This window comes from Lissotriton helveticus, chromosome 8 (genome assembly GCF_964261635.1).
Source record: "Lissotriton helveticus chromosome 8, aLisHel1.1, whole genome shotgun sequence".
Taxonomy (NCBI): Eukaryota; Metazoa; Chordata; class Amphibia; order Caudata; family Salamandridae; genus Lissotriton; species Lissotriton helveticus.
Window position 1 is genome coordinate 1,441,284,329 of NC_136069.1, and position 27,842 is coordinate 1,441,312,170.

The 27,842-nt window shown below is 42.1% G+C and overlaps 1 protein-coding gene across 1 annotated transcript in view; it reads right to left on the reverse strand.

Moving 5' to 3' along the window:
- ADAMTS5 (ADAM metallopeptidase with thrombospondin type 1 motif 5) overlaps positions 1-27,842 on the reverse strand; it is an 84,833-nt gene that overhangs the window by 47,717 nt on the left and 9,274 nt on the right. The window contains exon 2 of the mRNA XM_078658378.1: positions 4,593-4,725. Coding sequence (XP_078514504.1) covers positions 4,593-4,725 — 133 coding nt within the window. The remainder of the gene's footprint in view (positions 1-4,592; positions 4,726-27,842) is intronic.

Sequence of the window (27,842 nt, forward strand, 5' to 3'; positions counted from 1 at the left end):
CTCCCTGCAATGATTAAGAAAAAATATATACCAACAGTTCATCATAAAGAGAATAGAAGTACCCTTTTAACTGTAAATACCATGAAAGAGTTAATCTTTGGATTAGAAAAAGGCAGCATATAATGCCATGGCAAATAAATACAATCTGCCTTTTATAAAAACATTCCTAAACTGAAGGAACAACTGCAGGTTGCTGATTTGATGTGGTGACTGTTCACTACAAGTTCACCCCTTTCTTTAAAGAGTGATTGAGCACCGATATTTTCAATTGTATCGAGTGCCCATGAATTCTTGGGTGCCCCATAAATAAAAACGTCCCCCAGATAAATCCTGGTGTCACCCACCTGCACCCTTAAGCAGGATAAGCAAAGGTCCTTTCAATCTTCTGTTCCTTAATGGAAAACACAACACATGTGTGGTCTTTTATTCGCTGCTGGACCATCCCTCTAACTCGTCTGCCTGATCATCTCTACATTTTCTTTCCCCCGACTGTTTTCAAGCAATTTCCTACACAACAGCATATCATCAATGTGGTCTGGTTAGGAACATGTAGGTTGACTGAACCCTACTTTTCAAGCATCTACTAGCTAGAACTGGCACATTTTTGCCTCTCTATGTAAAGAGACAGTTTGCCCCTATTGCAAATTAGGACGCTGGTTACTTTTGCCCTTCTGTAGATAGACACGGCATTACTATTTGGAGATGCACCACTGAACCCTTTCTATCTTGCCTTTCAGTGACAACGCCCACTCAATTTGTAGATGGTCAGGAGATATTTGAAACGTGGTGTACTTTGTTGTATATTGTTTTGTCTGTCTAAGTAATATATAAATTAGTACGCTCTGCTTCCCACTTCTTAAGACCTGGGAAATAAATGTTATAGTGTCAACACATTTTGCCTACAGCCTTTTAAGATTTCTCATTTGTTCATTCATTGAAGTCTCTGATTTTATGCCATGGGCAGTATATTATTCCATTCAACCTAGATAAAACATGATCAGTATTAAAACAGTTGTATTAGAGACAAAACACTAGCGGAAAATAAACAGAACAGTAGTTGCAAGAAATGTATTGGTGCTGCTTTATTGGTCTCATTTGTGTTGCGACGGTTAATTTAATAATAAGAACTTATAAAGTAATTATTGTAAGCTCTAACAAGTTCCTTAATGATGATGTGACAATGGCTTTTGTATGATCTGCACAGTATAACAGAACTAACTTTCTCCAAACAGCAACATTTAACAATAATGATTTGTTTCTTATTTAATTTCTTGATACCTAGTGCTATAGGCATTTTGGATATGTAAAGTAATACTCCTGTAGTTCTCTTTTACAAACTCCTATGGAAATTGCCCCCAAAACGTCTAAAATGGGAGTAAAATTCATATAACACATGGTTATTCATATACCATTAACACAAATAGAAAGGCCCTCTGCACTAATAGGGAGTTGGTTGTTTCAGGGGCAATTCAAAATGGTATGTAAAAGCAGTGCTTAATTTGAGCAGGTGTTTACCAGTGCGGCACACCAGCACTTACTTTTCCTTATCAGACATTGCTCAAGAGCAACACAGAGGAAACACACACAAACAGGAAAGAAGAAGGAAGAGAAGATGGAAAAAAGTCAATAAGATAGAAAGCAGGAGCCTGAAAGAGTGAGATAAAGGAGCAGTGAGCATCTGGCAGTGGATTAAAGAGGTATGTGGAGGATTCAGGACTACGCAGCCTTGGTATTCAATGCACTGGCATTTATTAGCACAGATCGCTGTCTTTTCAACAGAGCTCTAGGTACAGCACTCATAATGTTGCAAATCAAGAACGGTGTTAAAGTACAGAAAAGAGTACTCCTGAAGTGCTAATTCCCATACTCGTAAATGTTTTTGTGAATCTCCCCCACTATTCCTAAGTCCATATCTACATACCTTGATCAGCTTAGAGGAAAAGAAGGGCTCTTTGCATTGATTGGCATATAAGATGTAACTGGGGACACGAGATTGACTGCTATCTAATAGATCTTATCTAGGCCCATTATGGCATCGAGTGGCATATGTGGGATACCTGGGGACAAGCTTGCATTGACTAACCAATGTTCAGGATACCTGGGAACATGACTGTGACATCTGGCCTCTAAGTATTTCTTAAAAATGGAAGAGCATCATCGGTACAAAATCTGCATTTCTATGACAAGCTGAATGCAATTACAAAACAATACAATATTTGAGGACAAAACTAGGGTATCTCTAAAAACTATCTTCAACAGGTATAATGAGGGCAATGGCTCAAAATCGGTCCTCATCTTCCAAAATGAAGAACATCCAAACAGGACTGTTGATGTTTTCAACCGACTACAATACACCACTTATGACTGCCTCCCAATTTTATTTCTCCTACGCGCCCATTGATGCTACCGTACCCGTTCATATTCACTATTAGGCTACCTCTTTTTCTACTTATGCATACTACTTTCATGCTGTCTGTTGGTCAGTTTTTAATGAATCAGAATTGCCCTCAATCCTGATCAGCATTTATGTGGACATGGGTTTTTATTATCCAGTCCATTAGATTCAATATTAATAGGTATGCTGATGACAGTTCAAGGTGATCATATGTCCATGTGCAGCAGTTTGAATGGCTTAGGATGGAAGTCTGGGAAAGATAAACAAGTTAAAGTGACCAATTTATCCCACACATACTTCTCTCTGTTGGTTGCCTGATAGACTTCAGAGTCTCTGCAAGGTTTCATAAGTGGTATTTCATGCTATTCACAACCACAACAGAGCTTGTCCTTAGGATCAGCCCTCTCCTCTTGTTCCTACGCGATGACATGATGCCTTAAGCCAACTTCGGAAAATCTCCTTGACATATACTTTAATTATAATGTAGTAATTAGCCAGAATGAACCACTGAAAGTCAGATTCCCATGAACAGGTCTTGTATGCTCTTTTCAAATTTGGAAAAATGAATCCTGTAAAGCTACATTGAAGATATAATCAATATGCATGTTTTCACATATTGTGCCTGCCGTGTAAGGACTAGGCTGAAATCTATGCAACGCTCACAACTGACAAAGCACGACTAATCCAGGCTGTCTGAGGAAGAGTTTATCAAAAATTCCAGATATGTTGCCAAGAACAGGAGTTGAGGTCTTACTTATGGAATGTGGACGCTCTACTAGGCTCTCCTACTGTTCTCAGGTGAAGTTAGTATGCATTGAGTGGTTTACATAGTGGGGGAAACAACAGGATTCAGTTTCCACTAGACCAAGGAATTTCTGGACAAATAATCTGTACCTATCAAGTTTTGCTTATTTTGTTTCAAGATGTCGATGTTTAATTAACCCCTCCCCTGCTGATGACGGAACCGCTCCGTCATCAGCCGCGGTCGCGCTGTGCTGATGACGGAGCGGTTCCGTCACGGCCCGCCCGGCACGCCTACGCGGCGCGGATTCCGCGCCTGCGCTGAGCGTTCTATTGAGCGGGTGGGGCCGTGACAGAACCGCTCCGTCATAAGCACAGCGCAACCGACGCTGGTGACGGAGCGGTTCCGTCACCAGCATGCGCCGCCGCTCTTCCGCCCCGCCCCCTTAGCACTGCGGCGGAATAGCCGCAGCAGTGAAGGGGTTAAAACCAAATTAATTAGGTATCCCTAATAGGTTTAGTGTTATATTATTTTTGCTTAGTTTGACTTCTGAAATTAGATGTACAGATTTGAGAAGTGAGTATTTTGTGGTAAATGACACCTAAAAAACATAAATTGAGATATTTGTCAGTCAGACTGAATAGGTTCATATTTCTGCTATGTACACATGCACTACTGGTGTGTAAATTAGTCGACTTTTGAACTTGCACTACGCATGTATCTATCAAGGACTAAAATATCTCCACATCAAATAGATTCACCATAACAACCTTGCACCGCTCTTATTTTGTAGAGTCAATTTCAGGGAACAAGCATAAATATTCCACAGGAACTTCACAAGAAGGTTCCTGCATTGTCATTTTTCAGACGGAAGCAGTCACTCTCTTATCAGATGATGTTACAGGAGATCTTCACCACCTCACTCATACAATTATTGGCCATTAGAATCATGGGATTCTGCAGTTGTGACATTTTCTTCATGAGTATAGATTTGAAACATTTGCCACATAACCCACAATCTTCTGCATAATCTGCATATTTTAACAAAAAAACTTTGCTTCTTGCTCAAACTGATCAAAAGTCACTAAAATCACGGTGACGCGTGTTACCACACAATGTAAGGCTCTTTGCAAAGAGTTAGCCGGTCATCTCTGAGTTGTTTATTGCAGTATCTGGTGTTAATCTAGTACTAATGAGATGAAACCTTTCCTCAGACAGTGTGAACATCTGTCAAAATTATAAAATAATGAAATAATACTATCTCAAAATGTGGCGCATTGTGCTGCATAATTTGGTCCTACCTTGCCATCCATCCTGTGGCCATCTAGAAGTTAGTAATCTCTGAGCATTTGACTGTAGCTAGCAAGCCTGGTTTTAATTGAGCAGTATTTCTGTTACAAGTGCAGCTGGTATAAGTGTTTCATTTGGCAAAGGAACAGAAAAGATGGAGCATACCGATTTCATGAGCGACTGTGAAAGCAGCATGGAGGCCGTCGTCTTCAATCACTGCGCAGCTGCGTTCCGGCGAGCATATGGTTCCAATATCTGCCATTCCCAGGGTATCACATGAATTATGCCCACATAAGTCCTGTGAAAGTAGGAGACCAGAAAGAAGTGATTAAAATCAAATCCTACACCACTAGGGAGCAACAAGATTATGTCGCCTGCAGTCAGCGAAGAACGGTCTTCGACACGCTTAGACTGAGAGTGCGCATGCGGGATGAGACCTTCTCAGGCCCTCGTTTAGAGTAGGACCAGGAGGTGTACTGCGTCCATGCATTTAGCATGACACATACTGAGAGTGGAGTGGTACTGTCACATCAAAAATGTGGCAGTACCAATCTCTGTGTAGGATGACTATGCCCATTAGCATCAGCACAAAGACTGGTGCTATGTTTGCAGCATCAAGTTGTACTTACCATAATGCGACAAGCATAGAGCAGAGATCTAACCTGGTACGAGGTAACCAAGTAAGTCACTGGCTTTAATGAATGTTAGGTTTAGTCAGTTGAGTTTATTATGTGGCACACTATTCAGGACGCGCGTCCTCGCCCTATGGGCCATGGCTCTGAGGATGTGATTAATAACTCCCATTACCAGACATTTTGCACATGCATTGCTGTCTTCATGTTGGCTCATGTAGTAATGGCCATATTTAGATAAAAGTGGTACAACGCAGTGCAGCAAGCAAAGCTGTTGTGTTGTGTCGTGTCACCTGAAGAGCGCAGAACTGCACTATTTCAGAAATGTTGCAGTTCTGCACTCTCCAAGCACTGGAGCACTTTGGGCTGCCTAGTGCCAATGAAGTCACCTATGCACCGTATTTCGATGGTGTCTGCTTTACTGTCTGCATAGTTTTTGTGCAGGAAGGTCTGCCTTCTCTTAGAATTTTTCCTCTTTGTAGCACACTTACAAGGAGGAAATAATTAGGAGAAATAAATATATTTCGCCTCGTTTGTGCCAGCCTCAGGCACCCACCCATTTTGACACAAACCCATGTCTACAACTCTTTGTAAATATCAGTTTGCAACAAAATCCATGGGTGAATACATGGGAGCATCCCCATAGAATACCTTCCTGACATAAAGCAATGCATCGCAATGCACTATGTGGCGTTACTTTTTCCTATCAAGCAACGCAAATTGATATTTGCATGGCCTTGTAAATAAAAAAAGGATTTTTAATCAGGGCTGTGTCTAAAAGGGCAGTATCAAAAGAGTGAGGCAGCCCTGACACAAAATCCTTGTAAATCTGGGCCTAAATATATTTATATTTCTGATCCAAAAAAATAAACAAGTTAAAACCTCATAGTGTTATCAGGATGAAAGCAAAAACCCACACAGACATAACAGACCCAACTCAAGGCCTCAAAAACCAACTACCAAGTCAATAATGCATTTATTTGGGGAGTATCACACCCCAAAACATCCACCCTGATGGCACAGTTGGAGTGGCACTTTGGGCATCAGCACTCATCCTGTGACACTTTAAGCAATGCATTTAACCCCTTCGCTGCGGGGCGTTTTCACCTGCTGTGCGGGGGGGGGCGCGCTCGGCGCCGCCGTGCTTGTGATGAGCTCGGCTCGTCATGAGGCACAGTGGAGCTGTGCTCATGACGAGCAGAGCTCATCACGGCCACACCCATTTTGGAACGTTCAGCACAGCGGGGAAATTATCCCCGCGTGTGAACGTTCCAATGGCCATGACAAACTCAGCTTGTCATGAGCACAGCTCAACCGTGCCTCATGACGAGATGAGCTCGTCTTGAGCATGGAAAGTGTTAACCAATTAAGTGCTAAAACATTTTCCACAAAGTATTTGTTCTTTTTTGTATGGCGTTAGAAATCAAACATCAAAAATGTAACTCACAGCCAATTTTTTATTAACTTTTTTCAGAATAGCATGGTGATGAGAGCAGTAAAAGGAGTTTGTCTCATTTGGAAGTTGGCACAGTAGAAAGACAAGCATTGGCGCGAAAATAAAGCGAAAATGAATAGCAAGGGAGACATTTTAGCCAAGGGACAATGCAGTAGGGCAAGGTGGAAAAAATAGGTCAAGGGTTGAATAGGGCGATAGTCAGTGGGAGAGGAGAGTTGAGATTTAGTGGGCCACAAGACCAGAGTATGTGAAAAGTGAGGTACTAACCAAAGTTGTGAAAAGAATGAGGAAACAAGGTCAATGGATTAATAGAAAAGGCCCAATGTCAAAATTAGTGTAAAAAAATCACCGACATCATTATCAAGTTCACGATAAATCATAGAGCTACATACGTAGTTGCAGTGTCCAAGTCATAAAGTCATGTTCCATATAGGGATAAAAATATACAATAATGCAAAACATTTGAGTTCATTCATGGTATGAGAGGCAGTGTACTGTTATTGGACATTTCCCTCGCTAACCTTCATCACACTGTTGATGAGGGAAATATGAATAGGTTCAGCATCATTGTGACAAACAAAACTCTTTGATGCCGGTGACCCCAATGAAACGGCAGTCCTGAAGAAGGTGCTACAGTATTTAATGTCAACAGCACCGAAACGCATCGACGCACTCACATGTTCTTTGTGTAGAATCCAAACAGGGTCAAAGGAGCAGTAGATGTCCATATAGATATGAAACTATTGACTATACCTTTGCTTATATAGAGAAGACCAGTGGATCTAGAAAATAGTGGGGCATAGGAATTCAAAGGCCACAGACAGAGGTTTTTCTTGTGTAATTTTTTCCTTGTGTTATATTTTGTTGATTGCCATAATCGTCTCAAAATGTCTTTTGTCTTACATGCACTAAGGGCCCGATGTAGGTAGCCCTTTACCGATCGGAATCGGCTGAAAATACCGATTTTCGGCCGTTTCCGATCGGTAAAGGGCTATGGAGATGTAGGGGCACATTTTCGGTAATTTTACCGATTCGTTATCATTACCGAATCGGTAAATTTACTGAGTCGGTAATATTTACCGATTCGGTAATGATAACGATTCGGTAAAATTACCGAAAATGCAATGTAGGTAGCCTATGTTCCGGCAGCACATGGCTTACAGAATCGGTATTTTACCATGGAATACAAATCCATGGTAAAAAAACGATTCCTGTGTACATGCACATCTGTGCATGTACACATGTGCCATGTGACAGACAGACGTGCCCTTAGGGCATGTCTGTGTGCCACATTGCACACATGGCCGTTTTGGGGCTGCTAGAGGGTGTCAAAGTGACACCCCCTGCACCCTTGTGAATTCTTTGAATACCGATTCGGTAAATACCGAATCGGTAATGCCTAATCATTCCTATGGGCTTCAAAGCCCATAGGAAAGAATGGGCATTACCGATTCGGTATTTACCGAATCGGTAATTAATGAATTGTTAAGGATTCGGTAACGAATCCAGATGTTGGGACCTACATCCCATTTACCGATTTTAAAATACCGAATCGGTAAGATTCGGTATTTCAAAATCGGTAAATGGGATTTACCTACATCGGGCCCTAAGTTAGATAATGGAATCTTTTTTATGTCTATGTTTATAATGAAAATGTTTATTGAACTTTTATGAATAGTTGATGTTTTTATGATACATTTTCAAGGATTGTTCTTTGAAATTTTAAGTTATTGTTATAAATTGTGTTATTTTATTTCAATTAAAAAGACTGTGAACGTTCAATTTTAGTGTGGAATTTAAATACTTACTAGTAGCGTGAATGATTAGTTAGTAACGGTAGGAAAGTATGAATGCATGGATTGAGAGTGTATGAAACGATAGTAAATCTCTAAGACAGTGTTTACCCAGGGATTTTCTTTTGAGTAGGTTCAGCATCATTACCACATATCCACATAGAAATCCACATTCCACTGGGGATGGATTTTCCAAAGGCCAAGGCTCTTTCTCTATAGTCACTCTCCCCATTAGAGTTTCTATGCATCCCTTATTCTGAGCTATGTGTACTGTTTCAATTCCAGGCGTTATGCCATCTGCAGGGTGTACAATACTAGGCAATGCAAAGCCACCTCTGGATTTGACTGTGCAAAATCAGCAGACCCCCTTCTTTTCTGTGCTTAACCTGCACAGAAAAGGCTTCAACCTATACACAGTCCTCTCAGGCAGAGATAGAACTGCATCGCTAATACTGCTGCCCCAGTCCTAATTTAAACATAGATTAACAGCTAATGAAGTGGCACCAACACTACCACTCACTTCACCTCTTTACCCATGGCTTCAGTGAGCTGCCAGTAGCTGCAGATGGCAGCAGCAGGTACTTCTCCATCCCCATACAATACCTCAAACCGTCTTGGAATTCTGATCTGAATTTATGTTCACAAAATCTCAATTTAGTCCATCCCTTAGCCACAACATTGTACCTTTTGGTTGAACAACCCCCGCCAGATGCTGTGCACTCGGATAGTTGCAACTTGGAAGTGAAAACATGGCTAAGGTCAGTTTCACACAGGCTTGTAGTGCAAAGTGAAATACTGCAATGAATTATCATAATTCATGTACTAAATTTGTAGAAGAAAAGTAAAGGCTGGCAAAGAGTCAAGCACATTTTTACAGTGGCGGCTCCTCGCACCGCTTTTCAGCAGTGTCAAGTAAAGGAAATACAAAATGATAATAACTTTCAGTTATTATCATTTTATGTTTCCTTTGCGAGCTGGCGGTGGGTGGGGCAGCTCTGCTCTCGGAGCAGGGCACGGGAGGAGTGGTTTGCCCACTCCTAAGTGCGCAATGACTACTTGGTCGGCCACTCTGGCCGCCCAAACCAGTCATGCGTACATTCCCTGTTCACCATGTAGGCTGCATTGCAGCCTGCATTGGGAACATGCCCAGGCCCCCATTCCTTGGTTTAGCGTCAAACAAGGAGGCTCAAAACCATTGGTCAGGGTAGCCTGGTTGCTTACCAATCACAGTGCTGCATTGCAGCATTGTGATTGGTCAGGGGGGCCTGGCTGCTGGCTTCTTGTCCCACGAGGAGAGCAGGAGCAGAGATGCGGGACCCAACAACGAGGTAAGTGTATATTTTATTTATGTATTTTTATTGCGCAACCCGGCACACACACCCCCCGCGCCCTCCCCCACCACACACGAGTCATGCCGGCTGCCATTGCATTTTTATACAATGTTTTTCCAACATCTTTAAACACGACAACACCTACAGTGCTCTGAAATCAGGATATGACCCACTGTGTCAAATGTTGCACAAAATAACCACTATAACAGCGCAATGAAAGTGTGATCATGCTTGGGGCCTGAGGGGGATATAAAGGTGGCTGCTAGGTGATCCCCAAAATTGTAGCAGTTTCCAACTGCATATTTTTGAGTGGTATCCAGCCCAGCTGCAAAACGCTTCCATTTAACCGCTTAACTGCGGCGCAAATTCCGCCGCGGTGCGGTACTTTGATCAAGTGAGCGGGGCCGCGTCGGCCAATGGACGTGCGCAGCACTACGGAGGCAGTGCTCCCGACGGCCATTGGCAGACAGAAGCAGCGAAGGGGTTAGAGGAGCTGAATGGAAAACATCAACAAGATCTACTTTTTGTCACTGCCTTGACAGCCCGAGGGAGCAATGGGTCACAAGGACAGTGACAGAGGAAGCAAGGAACGAGCCAAGGGTCGCAGCTGCAACCCCTGGCAAACCCAAAATGACATCCATTGACCTCCGCACAGAAACGATAGGAGAGACGAGGTCTCCAGCTGTAGGCTTATGAACACTATTCTATAGTACGACTAGTACTGCTGTAGTAGTAATTTACTTACTATAAAATGTTTATTTGTTAATAAAACCCAATATGCCCAGGGAGCTCCTGAGCTTTTCTATTATGTTTCTACTAGACATTATAAGACAGGCTCAACAGAAAAGTAATTTGTAAACTGGCACACATTCCCAGGCTTCTCCCATTTAAAATGATAATAATAATAATAATAATAATAATAATAATACAACACATGGATTCACATGTCACACCATAGCAAAAAGACTGAATTGCATAGAAGCCAAGGGTTTTTTAGAATATATTGTACCAACTTTCACAAGTGCAATGCCTTCAGTTTCTCACCATGAATCTAATACAAATGAATGTCATGGCATGCTTTTTCTGAAAAGAAAAAAGAACCTGAATTATATAGGAATGGTTTCCCAATGTGGGACAAGTTAGTTCCATAAAAGAAAATGGAGCTAAAACATGTTGGCTAAATTAACTTGGACTGATTTCACTATCTTTAAACGCATGGCATTCCTCTAGCATACCTAAGCACATGAGCTCATATAGGCCCTTATTATGACTGAGCCAAACATTTCTGAGCCCTGCTGATTTTGGTCTGGTAACCATCAAACTCAGCACTATATCCTCTGTTATTGGGGGGAAATCTGAAAAATTCTATTTATTACACCCAATAAATTCTGAACACGATAAATACTGAGTACCCTTCTGGGCACCCGTACTCAGGCAAATAGACATTTGTGGACTCCCAACTTAAATCTTTCGAGCATTGGGTTTCTTCAACTAGTCTCTTTCAGGCATCCACTTGTGACTTTGTCAATCACGTCTTGGCACACCCAGTGGTGCAGCTCCTACCTCCATGCAAGTGCTTGCTTTGACTTACGTGAGTGGCTGCTTTACCTCTTCTGTCCTCGCTGCCTGGCTCTCTTCTATCTATCTCGCTTAAAGGTGCTAATGCAGCATGTTAAACCCAGACACACTGGACCGGCTTCTTAAAGGTTAACTGCGACAAAAGTCTACCTTAACGACTTATGGTATTCACAAAGGGCATTTACGAGTATTAAAGTTAGGCTTTTGTCTTAGTTTTGGTCGCAGTTAAAATAAAGAGCAAAACTTACGTTTAACTGAGACAAAAGTCTAACTTTACTACTTGTAAATGCCCTTTGTGGATACCAAAAGTCATAAAGTTAGACTTTTGTCTTAGTTTACTTACTTTTGTGAATCAGGCCCACTGTCTTTACTGATGCTTGTTTTTTCAGACCTCTAAAATACTAAACACCAAGCATAACTCCTGTCCAGATACACTGCGCAGAATGTGTGCTGCAGTAAAGTAAACATGCCATTTTAACAAGGATGGAAGATTCTAGTGACCAGAATTTCCATAATCTTCTTATTAATGGAATGCATGCCTATCCATTTTTACTACAGATGATTGCTAGCATCTACCTTCATTTCAAGATGCACTTTTGTAAATTAAAGAAGATGGTAGCACTGGAACATTTTCAGACCTGTGATTTACTTTGTTGACATTGCTTACCTATTATTTGGGCTGCTGTTCAAAACTCATTTGACTTTTTAACACATCCCCAAATCAAATAGTTCTAAGCCTTCAAACAGTAAATGGCACTCGACAGTCGAAAGGTTGGTGATATGTGTGAGGAAATGCAGGGGCGGCCTTAGGCATGTGCAAGCTGTGCTCCTCAACAGGGCCGCCAAACCCCAGGTGCCGCCGTGCCCCTATTAAAACACCTACCTGAGCTCTGGGGGGCTCTGCCCCACCCGGACTCCCTCTTCCGGGGCCCCCTACCTATGCTCCCTGCCCAGGGCCGCCATGAGCCCAGAACCGCCCCTGGGAAATGCTACAGAAATATGCAAAATGGACAAACGCTTTCCTCATTCTCGAAGACGTTACGAAAGTTTGGAAGAATAGTAGATTGCAGTTCTATAGTCTAATTTAATTTAGCATACCGAATTAAGTAAACAAGTCTGAAACATCCAAATGTCAGCAGAAGCTAAATGCAGTGTGATATACATCTGGAGGGTGGGTGCTGATGGGGGACAAACTAGTGTTTAATTTGTGGGGTCGTTGCAGGTGGTAGACACTGGCCCTCATTTTTGGTGGCAGGGACTTTTTTCATGATCAGAATTTGACCCAGAGTAAAAGATAAAAGGCAGATACGGGGGGCTGGGGAGGGGTTAAGAGGAGAAAGACATGAAAATAAGGATAAAGAGTGAAAGTGAGGATGAAGGAGAACCTGCAAGAATGTGGTAAAAAGACAGGAAGTGGATGGTGGTGGAAGAAAGAATCAATAGGTGGAATCAAAGCTAGGACGTCTTGATATGCATCAACCCTGGTACTCGCCAGGATTGGTGGCAGATTTCTAATAAACAATGTGGGACTCTGCACATATATACACATATTTAGGTAGCCCTTGTACACATGGGCACACAAATACATGAACCTTTGAAAGACCAACTGAAACAAATGCTATTTCCGGAATGGTATCTTTCTAAAAGCCAGAGAAGGGAAATGGGGTAAACATGGAGAAAATTCCATGGTGTGACTGCCAACTTTTAGCAGGTTGTTTTACAGCACACTCTTGTCGGCGTTAACTGCAAAAGAGACAGACCTGAATTGACCATCAGCTATGTACAAAAATAGAAATCTAAAGAAACTATAATGGTCAATAAAGCATCGGACAAAAAGAGGATTGGGATTGAAATATTTATTTTTAAATTTACTTAGAGCTTGATTGTGTAGTGTGATTTGAACCTAATGTGATTTTGTAATGAACTGAACAAGGAAAATTGTGGATAGATGTTTTTACTGCAAAGAATTTACCATTATCAACTATGATAAACAACCTGGTTTCTAATCACTGAAATCCCTAGAAGTCAAGTGCCACAGAGTGTACTTTCGGAATCTGAAGTAAATCACATCAAATATAGACAATCAGAGCCCTCTGAAAAATAAATTAAAAAACCTTACATATTATTTGGTTACACTGTGAAAATTGTCATCCATTGATCTGAGACACTGCAGTCTTTCTTTTGAATATCAACAACAAAGCTAACAGTTAAAGTAGGTGGTTTGCTCCAATACGAAATGCAGAATTTCTCTCTACTGCCACCATCCACTCTTTGCACTTCCAAAGAATGAGGCGCCCCCTGTATTGTACCATCAATAAGTGTATTGTATGTGTTGGGTTAGGTAGGTAGTAGCTCTGGTGTGTGTCTGTGTGTCTGTCATAATGCTAGAAAGGGGCTGTAACTGTTTTTCAAAAAGCTAAACCTAACAGCTGTGTGCAGGAAATGTACTATCTTTGTGAGGTTAAGGATTAAAGTGGTTCCTTCTAATATAGTGTAATAGTAAATTCCACAGACCCAATGTGACTGGGCAAATTTATGCAACTTAGTCCACATATCTCAATTTAATGGGAAAGCACCTTAGACCAGAAAATCATTGTAAGCACTATACTAGACAGCAACAACAATGGTGAATAGAATTGCCATTTTATGGATACATTTTGTATTGCCATGCACACAGGCACACACACAAAACATCTTATCACGTGTCAATGAGCTAAAAGTGATGAACCACGCTTCATTAGACACTTTCATCGTGTTATAGAAATGTTCTCAGTTTCAGTTTCATTGGTCTTTATTCGGATATACACTATCCATAAAAGTACATAAAAATGTTCTATGGCACAATAGAACTACAACTTGCACCCTCATCATGCAATGCTCAAGACTACACATATTACATCACTATTCATGTATCAAATGATATAATGGATGACATCTCTGATGACCAAGTCCTCGAGTTCTGAACTGAAGATTCAACATGTTGTACCGTTACATTCAGCCAATCAGAATGTTCTAGTACAATGGTTCCTTCCTGGAAACAGCTAACAGCTGAACGGATTTACACTAAACCATAACAAGCATGCTTTCTCAGTATAGTTCACACTTTGTGCCACATTTGGTGTCCTTTTGTTCATCTTTTGTATCTGTATTGGAGAACACACTTTCCTATAAGAATTCAAATGGAAATTGAACTCTTGTGACTTCTTCTTTTCTTGGCCTCTACTTCACGGATCAGAGCCAAACATTTCATGAAGAAGCCAAAGTGGATGAACCTTTTTGGAAACTTTCATGCAGATTTATCATACAGCACCAAAGTTATTAAGAAAACTAAAAATGACTTTCCTACTGAAAGTACTCTGACCTCACTATAACTAAAATAGTGCTAGCACTGCCAATTGAGACAAGAAGATAAGTGATAAAGCTACAAATTGAATCAAATATTGATGAAGACTTTATTGATACATATTATTTGATTATTGCAATGAATGTTCCTATGAAGGCATTTCATGAGTGAGGATAAAGCTCTAAGTCAAAGCGATAGCTGTGTCATAGATGGAGATTATGAATGATCACATTTGCAATCTATTTTTAATAGTGCACTAGGGGAAGAGAAACTGTCTCTTTGTATGGTGTAAATTAATAGTAGAGAGGCAGAAATGAGTAAGAAAGCTGACATGCTGTATAGCAGTGTGTCAAAGAAAATGTATGACGAATTGTATTCAAATGTAATGTTGTCCCTTGGAAATTGCAGGGTATTTGGTGGACATTCTGTATTACATGCAGGTAGATACAGCTTTTCAAGAGGGGATGTGGGAACGTAAGTGTTGCGATACAATGATTGATCTACACTAAGCGATATTAAAAATGAAACTTTAAATAAACACCCAATGCCTCAGGTAATGTCAGCTGATGACAAAAGTTAAAAAGCTTACTAGAGTAAACCACTATTTAGACTAAAAGAAGGAAAACAGAAAGAGCAAACATTGTGAGTCATAAGGTAATAGATGTACCCCTGATGTACAATAAAGTGTAAGTGGAATTTTGAATAACTAGATATCGATGGATGACTTCACATTGGCAATGGTATATGTATTTATCATGGTATATCTCATCAATGTTTACCATCATGTAGTTCTGAGCGAGGAATACAAAGCAATAATGCCCATCCTACTAACTAAAAGGGCCTGTCAATTCAGGTCTACACAACTTTAATTGTCTAGTTTTGTTTTTGTTTTCTAAAGAATTATGTTGAACATACAGAATTCCAGTAAAAATAATTAATCAATTAGATTGAGGAACCAATGAGGCAGGGCATAGTGGAATATTGAGGTCTTTAAAGAGTAAGCTGCAGAAGCATGGATAATACTGAATAAGCAAAAGTGCAAATTCACACAGTGTGAAGTTGGATATTGTGGGCACAATCTGTTGGGCAGTTGCACTGAAAAAAGATCACATTAGTAGAAGTAAGACCAGAAAATGTGGAACAAATTGTTTCTTTTCTGGGCTTTGACCAGTAATGGACAAAGCCGTAAGATAACTTTATTGGTTAAATAGAGCCTATAAAGGCGTCATTTAGTACAGGAACACCGGTTGTGTGCCACTTTTAATGTGATCATGGATTCAGGGAAATCAAGGAATAGACTGTGAAGGCAACATGTTAGCATCTGTTTGAAATAGGAAGACATTGTGTAATGACTGGTTATTAGTGGCTATGGAATTAGAACTTTGTTTCCTAGGTGAGGCGTGGTTGAACAGGTGTTCATGTCTGCCTCATGAACATTTACTATAATGAAATAAAGGCATTCATGGGGGCACTTAAGCAGTTTAACATGTTCATGTTTTCTTGTTGGGTATGAAGTTCAGATTGAGGAATGAAAATAGGTCAGTCACGTTGACTACATGATCATCATTAGTGACCAAATTACAAACTTTACATAATGTGGTGGGGCATGTGCATGGTAGCAGAAAGGCCAATATGTTCTTTGACACATTCTGTGGTACCTGTAAGTGAGGACTGTCAGGAGTGTGAAATTGCACAGAAAGCTAAAAGGGGAATATAAATAAAGATTATTAGCAGCCGGGGATAAGAAGGGTAGTGAGGCGCAATGGAAACTAGAATGTACCAAATATATTTGGCTTGGGAGTATTAGATTATACATTGTGGAATCAAGTACAGATGGAAAGTAATTTTTTGGCCATACACGTCGAAATAGTACTACGGGAAATACACTTTAATTGCACCATTTAGCCTAGTAGCTAAGATCTGCAAAACATATGACATTTATTCTAGTCATGCAGAAACATCAGAATTTATAGAACATTGTTGATTCCCATTCACCAACAGGAAATCTATAATCACATAGAAATCTGCATGAGCTCTAAGATGGAATACAAACGTAGTCTAACCACGTCTACCCCCAAGGATGCAAGGAGAGCTGCATCCTGAGGTCTGGTGTAACTAGACAATAAGCATCAATGGGGCCTTTTGGTTTTGGCTGGGGGTCAATTTTATACACTAATCTTGGTAGACTATATTTCACTATGGCTGGAGATGTTGTGTCTGGGATATATTAGTAGACCGGTAATGAATACATAGTTGAAGGATTCATTTTCAAGGAAAGTTTTATAAAAGCAGTTGATTATCAAAATGCATTCAATGTCTGCTAAGGAAATGAGAGCAATTTGGCTGGATGTGCAACCCAGCATAAAAGAGTAGAATTATGCGATTGCCAAGCTAATGACCAAGTAAAACACAAAAACTGGCTAGTTTTTTTTATTTTTAAAGCTATTCGCTTGAAGCTGGAATCAGATATGTCACGAAGAATGGCTGATCAGTCTATGCTTTTTGACTATATAATGAAGACACTTTCTATGAAAGGAAAGACTACTTTTTAATTGTTGACTCCTGAATTGTTGAAATACTGGTCCCTGGTAATGTGATTGTGTCATGTGTTGGTACGGAATCCAAAAACCAATGACAAAATGTATATTGAAATACCAGACAACAACAGGTGGTAGCTGGAAAGGTGAAATGAATGTGTTGGTCGAAAGATAGTGGTTAAGAAAAGTAAGGGAACAATTGGAGAGTGAGTGTGAGTATGAATGGGTTGTTATTTGTAGTCAGATTATTTTTGATTTACAATTTATGAGCAATATGGTGCAAGTATAGGATGTAGGGCTTGGAATGCCCACAAGACTGTAAAAATGAGTTCCAGTCACTGCAGGAGGCAAAAGTGTACTTGGAACCTAAGGAAACCTTGCTGATTTATTGCTGTCTGCTTCAAAGAGTGCACCCAATAAGATTGGTGTCTTACCTAGTGAGTAAGGTAGCTTTCTCAGGGACCTGGAAGGGATGGCTTAGATGCGAGTAGTGACAAGGGAAGTTGTGATAGTAACGACGCTGGAATGCTCAGCAGATGTGCTGATTTATCAAAACATATTTTAGGGCTACCAGTTGTCTTTCTGTTTTTTTTTGTTGTTTTGTATGGGTTGAATGGATATATATTGATCATTATGTGTATGTCTGTGTTTGTATGCATGTGTGTATTTGCGTTTGTGTGTCCATTGGTTTAATGAAGATCAATTTTATGGGAAAACGTCTGGTAATTTCGTTTGGTAGAATCAGGGAAGCTGTACAAAAGTGATTATAGGACTGTTGTGTTTTCTATTAATTATGGATTTACAGAACTTGCCACATATTCTAATTGATTCTGAAAAGTTTGCATATTTCAACAAAAAAGTTTTATGTCAAATTTAACAGAAGTTGCTATATGTAACAGGCCATTTGCAGTATAGTACAGTCAAAAGCCTCTTCATATGTCAACAGGTCACCTTTCAGTTATTACTTGTAATGTTCCGGTGTTGAACGGCTGCCAATCAGGTGATACCTATGCCAGACATCATGTATGTCTCCAATCGAGACGAACTGGGATGAATGCTTGTGTATGCAGCATGAAAAAATACAGACATATTCAAAAGTAATTCAAGAGGGTGTAAATTATGATGGTTTATTTCCAATATAAATATTTGCTTCTTTTGTGCAAACTCATGTCACACATTAGGCAGTGTTCTTAAGACAGCAGTTATTTCAAGAGCGCACTCAAAGAATAAAACAGATTTGAGTTTTCATTTCAAGGGCTGATGTCCTGAATTTTGGAGTGCCTCCTAGTGCATCTCTTACATTTCAAAATGTGACATCAAAATGTTATTCTACAAGGCTATTTCTTAATTGAAGCAGGTGCTTATATAGACCCAAAGGGTGTACACAGAGGAAAAGGACATCTGAAGACGAGTTCTAAAGCATAACTGGGAAATGCAGAATAAGCAAGGCACACATTTTTCGTATAAAGTTTGCACGTGGGCTTGTTTTCCATTAAGTGCAACACTTTAACCTTTGCACGAGAGTTAGGAGTTTAAAAAGTGTCTCTCTTTGTTCCATGTAAAACAAAATCATTATGCACCACATTACGATGTAGGGCAGAAGGCTATCCGACAGCTCGTCTGTGGCGCTCCGCCTGACATCTGAGGCATTGGTCTGACTTCCCTATTATGATACAGGTGGTCCGACTAATGCCTGCGGGGTTTATCCACTCCACTTGCGACAGGCTCAAGGAGCCCGTCAGCACTGGCATAAAAAAAACTTGAGGGGGCCCCCATGCAAGGCACGTGGAGAGGCCCCCTCTGGACTCAATCAGGAGATCTCCAGCTAGAGTACTGTGCTGAGGGGGGCCCTCAGAGCTTGGGGGACCCCCCACGCTGCAGGGGCTGCAGGGGCCTGTGTTACGCCATTACAAAATTGAGGTGGTGCCTACTCAGGCACCGCCGTGGGGATTACGATGCACGTTCTCGGCAGCCTTTCTATGGTGGTCTGACCGACATAGAAAGGCTGTTGGAAACATACTGTGAGGCCCTTAGCAGTGGTCTCATCCCAACATGGCCTCCGCTATGAAGCTTGGGGGGCACCTGTGCTCCCCCAAACATTCATGCATTGTGTGGCAGGCGTCACATGGTGCATGGATGGTTGAAAAGTGTATATTTTCTATTGCAGCTTGTGCTGCAGCCCTCATCACAAGCCGTAATAGGAAAGATACTCTTTCTGACCACAGTGAAGGCGGTCGCATCCTGATTTGGGAAGCGTGTCTGCCGACTCCTTGTCGGGGAGCCCCATTAACATCAGGAGCGTCCGACTGGCTTCGTAATGGGACCCTACGAGTTTTATGAATAATATGTTCAGTATGATTATGCCAATGTGTATACTTTTCTTTTTGCATGTCCTTGGGATCTCTTCTGTACCAATGTGTGTCAATGGGACCATAGCACTGACACAGAAAGGGCTCTATAATTATGCCTTACTTGAACTATGGTCCTCTAGTGATGCATAATTCTAGAGTCCCTGTGCATGAAGAGAGTATAGAACGTGTCTGATGTATGCGCTAAAGTACATGTGTTTGCATTTTACAGGTATCAGGGAGAGGTTCCAAGATGTTGAGCTTAGAAATAACACAATATATAGAATGACTGAAAAAAAAGTTGTGCCTTGTGCTGTCGCTCTGATAATACAGCTACACATGTATCTTCTGATGCAACTGGATTACGTTACCGGTTAACACCGGCATTGTGTATGGCAGGTGTAGCTATTAAACAAGCATTTACAATGCAATGGTTTCGCCTTTGTTAAAGTTTGAGCTTTTGGTATTGCTTTTGACAAATGGTCTTTTCTAACTTCTTTGAATTATGTGTAAAACGTTGATGTGTTTTACTTTACACAGAAATATGGAGTGCCTCTCTGGAAAACACCCTCTGAACACGCCCTCTTTACACATGCCTTATCTTCACTTGCCCTCTCTACACATGGCCCTGTGCAGAGAGATTATATGGAGAGCGGCATGTGCAGAGAGGCCGTGTGTGGAGAGGCTGTGTGCAGTGATAGCGCATGTTGAGAAGAAGAGGGAAGCGACAGCTTGCGCATAACGTCCAGAGTACAGGCAGGACCGACGAGTAGAAGTGAGGCAGGTGGGGAGTAACTGGAGCTAACATGGCATCATATGCCTGCTAAGGGGCCCTGAGCATCTAGAATACCTTCATGGAGCTGGGTCTGGTGTCTCAGTGGACTAATGCGAACACTGCTGGGACCTGTGTACAACCTCATGGTCACAGGTTCAAATTCCGGTGGACCCACTCAGCCATTCATCCTTCTCAGGTCGATAAACTGAGTACTATTGAATTGGGTAACAATAAACATCTGTTTTCAGTGCCAGGGTGCCTATGGGTGAGCCTAGAGGTCCATGCTCCATCGAAGTGACAAACACACAAAGAAACTTTCACGTGCAAACGAACGATAAAGGAAAGATGAAGGCAACCAATAGTAAGTAATTGACTGCTCTAACTTTCACTTAAGTTAATGAAATATATATTTTAGGAGTGCTGCTCGCATTTTGTTGTGCTTGGGTTCTACAGACCTAGATCGAAGTAGGCTGATGGAATTAAGTTTACTTATTTCAGTAATGCCTTCACAAGTAGCTGGGGAGATATATGGTAAGGCTTGTATGGGTACATGCTGACTCACATCCCTGCATTATATAATTAAATGCAACGATCTCTTTACTGGACAGCACCAATCAAAGAATAAATGCCACTAAGAAACAGGAGGTAAACCCTTTTCCCTCAGTATGGGAAGAAATGTTTAAAATACACATCAATGCATATTCTCAAGCAATGTAAACCACTTAAGCCGGTCCACGGTTTAAAATGTCAGTGTTTATATACGTTTTATGGAAGCACATCTTAGAGCAAAGCGTTATTACTATGCGAAACGCTTGAGTAGAGCTGCTTTATTGGTCTCAACTATGGAGAAGAGTGTACAACAAATATTAAAATTCTGTTGAGAAACGTACTTCTCTCTACATGTACCAAGACTGCAAGGTATCGCCACAGTAAATAGAATACTAACTCAGCGATCAGGACCTTCTCCGCCATACTTCACATTCACAAAAACATTTCGAAATATGAGCTCCTTTGCAAAGACCGCGCTCTGTCGGACACCATCCCTAGCAACAATCTCCTCCTGATCCTTCAAACATTGAATTATCGAAAAGAGCACTCTCGCTATCTTACTACAGCCAAATTCCTTGACCTCAAGAGCTGCCTTATCCAGTTAGAGGACCAAAGAGGTTGAAGCGCCCGGTATCCTGCGCACAATACCTTCCTAGTAACCTAGGCACGTTTTAAATATGCTACGTCTGTTCGCAATCCTACGGACTTAATTAGTACTAAATAACAAGCACTACCCAAAGCCTTGGACTAAATAAAGAAGTGATATGTATCAAACTCGTGTTGTACCAAACACCACGACCTTCTAGTTTTTACACAACTCAAGGCACAGCTCTAAAAGTTCTCACTTTCAACTCTGATCTTGTCCAAATCAGGGCTGTGAAATTACCGTCTGTTTCTATAAACGTACACCCAAGATCATTTCAGTTGTAGATCACCCAGTGCCATCTTTATTTCCTCCTCACGTCTTACCTGAACCTCCCTCAGTTCCGGTCCGAGCCATGTTTCCGGACGACTTCTCATCTCAACAGTATCATCGCTATACACGACCCTTCCCACTTGTGGTTTTTGCCTAGACAATATCTAGTCCTGTTCGTATCCCTCTCTAAGATCCCATACACACACACATATATATATACTGCCATGATAAACAGACACTATCTATAATATGCAATTGTGGCGACCACCATCGCTATGCCCACGCCCCTTACTTGTAAATAAGGAAGGTGAAATCTCCAGGGAGGCAGGGCTCCTGGTGAACCGGTAGGGATCCAATGTTTCACTTCGGGTGTGAAAGGTATGACGAGAGTGCTCCAAGGCCCGACGGTCCAGCTCCGCGAAGGCCCGCACACAGGCTCTGATTTTTAAAACCACCACACCCCCTCCGGCGTCTGCACTAGAGCAAAAGAACCAGTTTTCCTGTATACTCAGTATACGCTATACTCATCGTTCGTCCGACCTAGGCCGCAAAGCGAGCCCCGGTCTCGCTTGAATACCGTCGGCGCTGCCCAGTACCACGGGTCAAGAAACCTCGTGCCCGAGCGCCCGGCCTGGGACGCGGCCTTCTCGGCGGACTGTATTAATCACTCCCCCATGTCTCCTTACCGCAACCCCGCTCCTCCGGACTGCCGCAGTTTGGATCTCGTTTTCGGTTCGGAGTGGACGTTCCAGCGCAGCAACGGCTTCACCGACCAAAAAACACCAGGCGCGGACCCAAAAGGCAGATCACGCCCAGTGTCGCTGCCATTGGTCCAGCCGAGATAGCGCTGAATTGCCATTGGAAAAGGATAATGCCCATCAAAGAGTTCGGCTACTCAAACCGTCCCACCGAACGTCACAAAAAACGAGTCTGTCCCTTATTGGTTCCAGTGAATCCATGACTACTTTGTATTGGTTATTACCGCTGCCGCTCTATTTTCAGTGCACTGTAGTTACTTATCAAAACATACAATTGGCTCGTCGTGATGCACGCTCTGTTGTTATGCTTCCGGAATGTGCTGAGTTGTGAGTGGCGGGTTAATTTCCTGGAATTACTCACTCCCTCAGAGAGATTCCTTCCATTCATAACAAGCACCTACGAGGACACAGGGGGCGGGAGAGGACACAGACGGCGGGAGGGGGCGGGAGAGGACACGGATGGCGGGAGGGGGCGGGAGTGGACACGGACGGCGGGAGGGGGCGGGAGAGGACACGGACGGCGGGAAACGTGCACAGGACAGCGAGGGGGGCGGAAAGGCACACGGAGGGGGCGGGAATGGACAGACTTTCAGTGAAAGGGGAGGGAACGGGAAAAAATGTAACTCCGCCCTGGGAAAAAATCTCGGGAACGCCCCCGAATCTGGTCCGGCCTTGACGGACAGATCCGGCACTCAATGGCTAGCCTCCATTTATGGAGCTAGCCAATGAGAGCCGGGGGACGTTCCCGAAGTGCTTATGGTCAACATAGGATTTCACCTGCGCCGAAAAGCTGCGCAGAGCGCAGCCTTCGGCAGGCTAAACCCAAAAACAACAGTGCTCAGACTGAGAAGCCAAATCATTAGACTAGTTAATCATTTGTAAAAAGTAAACAAAACAAAAATGAGAGGAGTTTGAGAAGACATGGTGACATTAATAGGTTAGAAAGGCCTTCTAGCGAAAACGAGGAACTCAGCATCACTGACATCACAGGATAAAAATAGTTTATGTACCAACCAGCCTCCCATGTGGTACTATGTTTGCCTCATGCTGCTTTTGATGGCAAGTACAGGGTTACTAAAACTCTAGGAAATGTGCCGACTTAACAGATGAAGCGCAAATATTATTCTATGAACACACAGACACAAAGTTCAAGGTGGCATTAGCTGGTAAACAGGAATGGGAAAAAGTACCTCACACAATTCGCTCCGTGGAAGAAAAACAGGCCAGCTAGAAGACATCTGGATGTGCAAGAGAACGCCGAGCAGCCTTCAGAGCCCATCAAAACATGAAGCCGGTGGCTTGGCGTCCAATTGCCAAGCAGCTTACTTCATACATTAACAACACAGTTGTAAAAGTTCAACTCACCTGCCAATTTCTTTCACTTCTCATTGAAAAAAACAGGAAAGAGGTCTTTACTTTGGACTGAGGTGCCCAGTTTTTCAGCTATTTTTTTCTACTGGAAATTTTGACATAGTTCACATTTTGAGGATTCTTGTAGGTGCGAAATGTTTGAGCCTTGATGCTACTTCGAAAAACTAAGAACGTCTACAGCAGATGCCTCGGCTTGCACAGAGGATACCCAGTTTATGTGGAATTTCTTTCACTGAGAGATAACTTTGCCTTCCTGGATTGTTTATTGTGCGTCTATTAAGAACATGTTTGCTATTTCCCACATCAGTAGGCCACACTGGCCAAGCAGTGGTTTCTGGGATTTTACTTGGAAAATGCCTCCGGCTCTAAACAGTTTTTTTTCCCAATGTGTGGCCTAACTGGGCAAATGTATGTTTGAACTGCGACTTCTAAAACCCGAAATTACAAATTTACATGCCAGCAAGAAATGTTAAATATTGCTGTCTCTGGCTGCTTCCTTCCAAAAGAAATTATGATAATTTTGCCTGGAGATTGGGCAGGCGTGGATTCTATATTCTGTAAAACTACAGAAATAGCCACAAAGAAAATAATTGCCTCTGTAAGCAAATTCCAGGGGAGTCACAATCCAGAGCCAGGACCCACAATTATCCAAAACTCTTTCAACTTTGATTTGAAAATTACATTGAGGCTGCTGTTCAGCAGCATGGCTGGGATTAGGCAGGATGTTGAAAGGATGCCCGAATGTAGTAATATGGAACTGCTGCCAACCACTCGACATATTCACAGCAAACACCAAACACTTCCCATATGGGCATGGGTTGACAACAAATCCTCTCTGTGCAGTCCCTACCGCCTCATACCCCTCAAGGAGAGCACCAGCGTTTTTGAAGTTATAAGCCCAACATCAGAAGCAATCAATGTCTTTGAGCAAAATAAGTGCAGGACCCTGAAACTGGTTAAACGTTTGTCACTCATTTTTAAACAAATCCCATTTTAAAATGCTTGGTAATTTAGAAACTTGTTGAATGTGTGTTCTTTCGCTTTGTCTTCTTGGGGTACCCTAACCTAAGCATTTCTTTTATCAGAACCCTCTTAGCATTGGGGAAACTTGAAAAGGAGGTGGCGGGCAATGGTGGTGTATGGCAATGTGCACAAATGTCAATGACTGTTGAGGGATTTTTTTTTTCAAGAAAGTGTGTGTTTGTCAATCCCTCCATGAATTACTGCTACACTGCAGTCAGGGCCGCACAGGAAAACAGGGGAACAGCAAGCATCACTCACTGGCCCTGATTTAGCATCCTTCATGCAACAGAGTGCTACATGAAAAAGTGTAACAAATCTTTTTGCTCAACATCATAGGTGGTGCTGATTCTAAAAATGGCTGTTCTGCATGACACTCACTCTTGCATTATGGCACCAAGGTGAGTCAACATTGTCTAGCACAGGAGCTTTACTTGAGGCACACCCTTCAACACGAATTCCTATTTGTAGACAGCTGCACAGGGGCCAGACGACTAAGGTATGTGTTTCAGCATAAATGAGACATATTTCGCGTAGATATAGCAGGAAACATATCGCGTGACCATTTGCTTGCACCTGGTTTCACTTGGCATTAAGATTTGGCACACAGCCAGTTCATGCTACTTCAACACATCTAGCATTGCACCGAAACCTATGGTTATTGTGCTTTTCCGCTGCAAGCACGCCACCCATTTGCTAAAATTATTAGGAGATTAGTATGTAGTGCTTTTGGGCTGCACAGGTATCAACTTCCAGGGCAAAATAGATTTGAGGAATGAAAGTTGATCATCACTTTTGTTTGCATTCTTTTGTATAGTGCGAACCTTTACTACATATGGGCAGGGGTTTAACACAGGCCCCTGCAAAGCAGGAGGGACCCAACCCTTCAAGGCCCCTCGACCCTTCAGGAGGCCTCATTTAGCCCAAGGCCGATGGACATCTGTGAGATATGTGAGACTAAGGGGCCTCTCTTCGCATTCTGCAGGGGGGCATACTTTTGCATTACCCCACTGCATTTAGGACCATGTTTTCTTGCTGTGCTCTATGCACACTCTGCGCTACTGTGCTTACTTTGTGAATTAGTGAATTCACAAGAGGCAGCACAGCCATGAGCCATGGAGGGGCAAACACTGCTTCATAGGTCTGTTCAGTTATTTCTGCACAAAATGCACTTACTTGCAGAGTTAACACCCTAGCGTGTGTGCTACAGACAGTAAGAGTTCTCGAGAAAACAATGATACACCTCATTTTAGTTCCAACAATTACAGGGCAGCAGGGCTGTGGCAGGGGAGTGGATGGGATGCATAAACCCGTGCTACACGAGCACAGTAGCCAGAATATTAACTACAAAGAATCATGAAAATAACTATTTGTCTTTTTTTACTGCACAGGCTTGGAATCCGCTCCCACTTAATATTCGTTCAGTTTTCTCTGAGTCCCTATTTAGGATAAAACTTCAAACCTGGATTTTTGCTCGGGCATTATCACTTCACTCTGCACTAGTAGACTCTAAGCGCCGAGATACTCCTAGAAGCAGCTGTGCGCTTTATAAGCCCCATTCATTCATTCATTCAAATATGTGTATATAGGTATGAATAGGTTTACTATACTTAACTACGCCTCTTTGTGCCTTCCCAAATATATATCTCATCAAGATACATAGACGTGAAGTTAATGACAGTAAATGTATACTTCCCTATGTAGACTTTCCTTCACAATATTTTGGTTGTCGATAATCTGACTTTTGCATATGATACCATGACACACAACCAAAAATGTAGCAGAGTTCATGTGTCTGAGCAGCATATGGCGAAGCCTTCAACTGTCACTCCTCAGACGAGTCCTGCAGCCACAGGCAGGTTAGGGAATGGGAACCAGTCGAGCCATTAAAGCTGTTATGGAATCAATCATCTTTTTAGGTCTCCTGGGCTGAGTCTTCCACAAGACATACACAGGTGTCTTTTCCTGCATCATAGTAGTGTACACAATAAATACAACACTTAATGTGGCCATTGTTGACTCAGCATTTCAAGAATGTAAATTAAAAAGGAATCCAAGCAAGTTCCCTTTGAAACATGCTTGACTTTAGTTTGATGACTAACTTATTGGATTCAGTGAAAAGGACCAGTTATTCCATCAAGTTCACTGGACTAGCTGAAGGGCCTTAAGTTCATCTGACCGTAGGTAGTTAGTTTAACGTGAGTGGTTAGGTAACATATAGTTAGTTTACCATGAGGGGTCAGCTAACACAACCACAATGCTGACGGCAGCTGCAGGTCAATAGCTCTTCTGTGACTGTTCCCGTCCACCACTCAAACCGTGAGTCAGCTGGTAGCACCATGGAGAGAGCCGCTGTCATCATGCCACTTGACTTCCTACCACGCGCGCTCATGAAGTGCGTGCGTCCTCTCCTCCTCTTGGCTCGCTTGATGCACACTGTGGAATAATCCTTCCAGTCACACTTTGACAGAAGAACACCCTCACTTAAATTCTACCTCACACACTATCTGTGCCATACAGATTAAAAATCCTCACAACTATTGGTGAGATACACTTATATTCAATTTTTGACTCTGTAACTTATCAAATGTTATTTATTTTATTTGTGTGTTTTATAGAGCGCGAACTTGACCTGTTACGGTATCAGAGCGCTTTACAGGAATCATAGAAATGTACAATAGGCTTGGAATCACAATAATATACAAAAGGTAAAAAGGGGCAGGGTGCAGGATATATAAAGGATAGAGGACACATATATACAGTTTGCATTTTATAGTTACTCGAGACAAGTCCCCAGGTTTCTAGGAGAGGTAACTAGGTAATCTGGGGGAGGCGCTAGTCGGGAGTTGATCGGGGTCGCTGTGCTGGTTGGAGCAAAGATGCTATAAGACAAGAGTTCTCTTTGCAACATTTACACTTACGCACACATTCGCTGCACCATGTTTCACCGCGTCTTTCAACCTCACTCACCATGCCCACCACCTCCCATAAGGGCCAAAGTACATCCA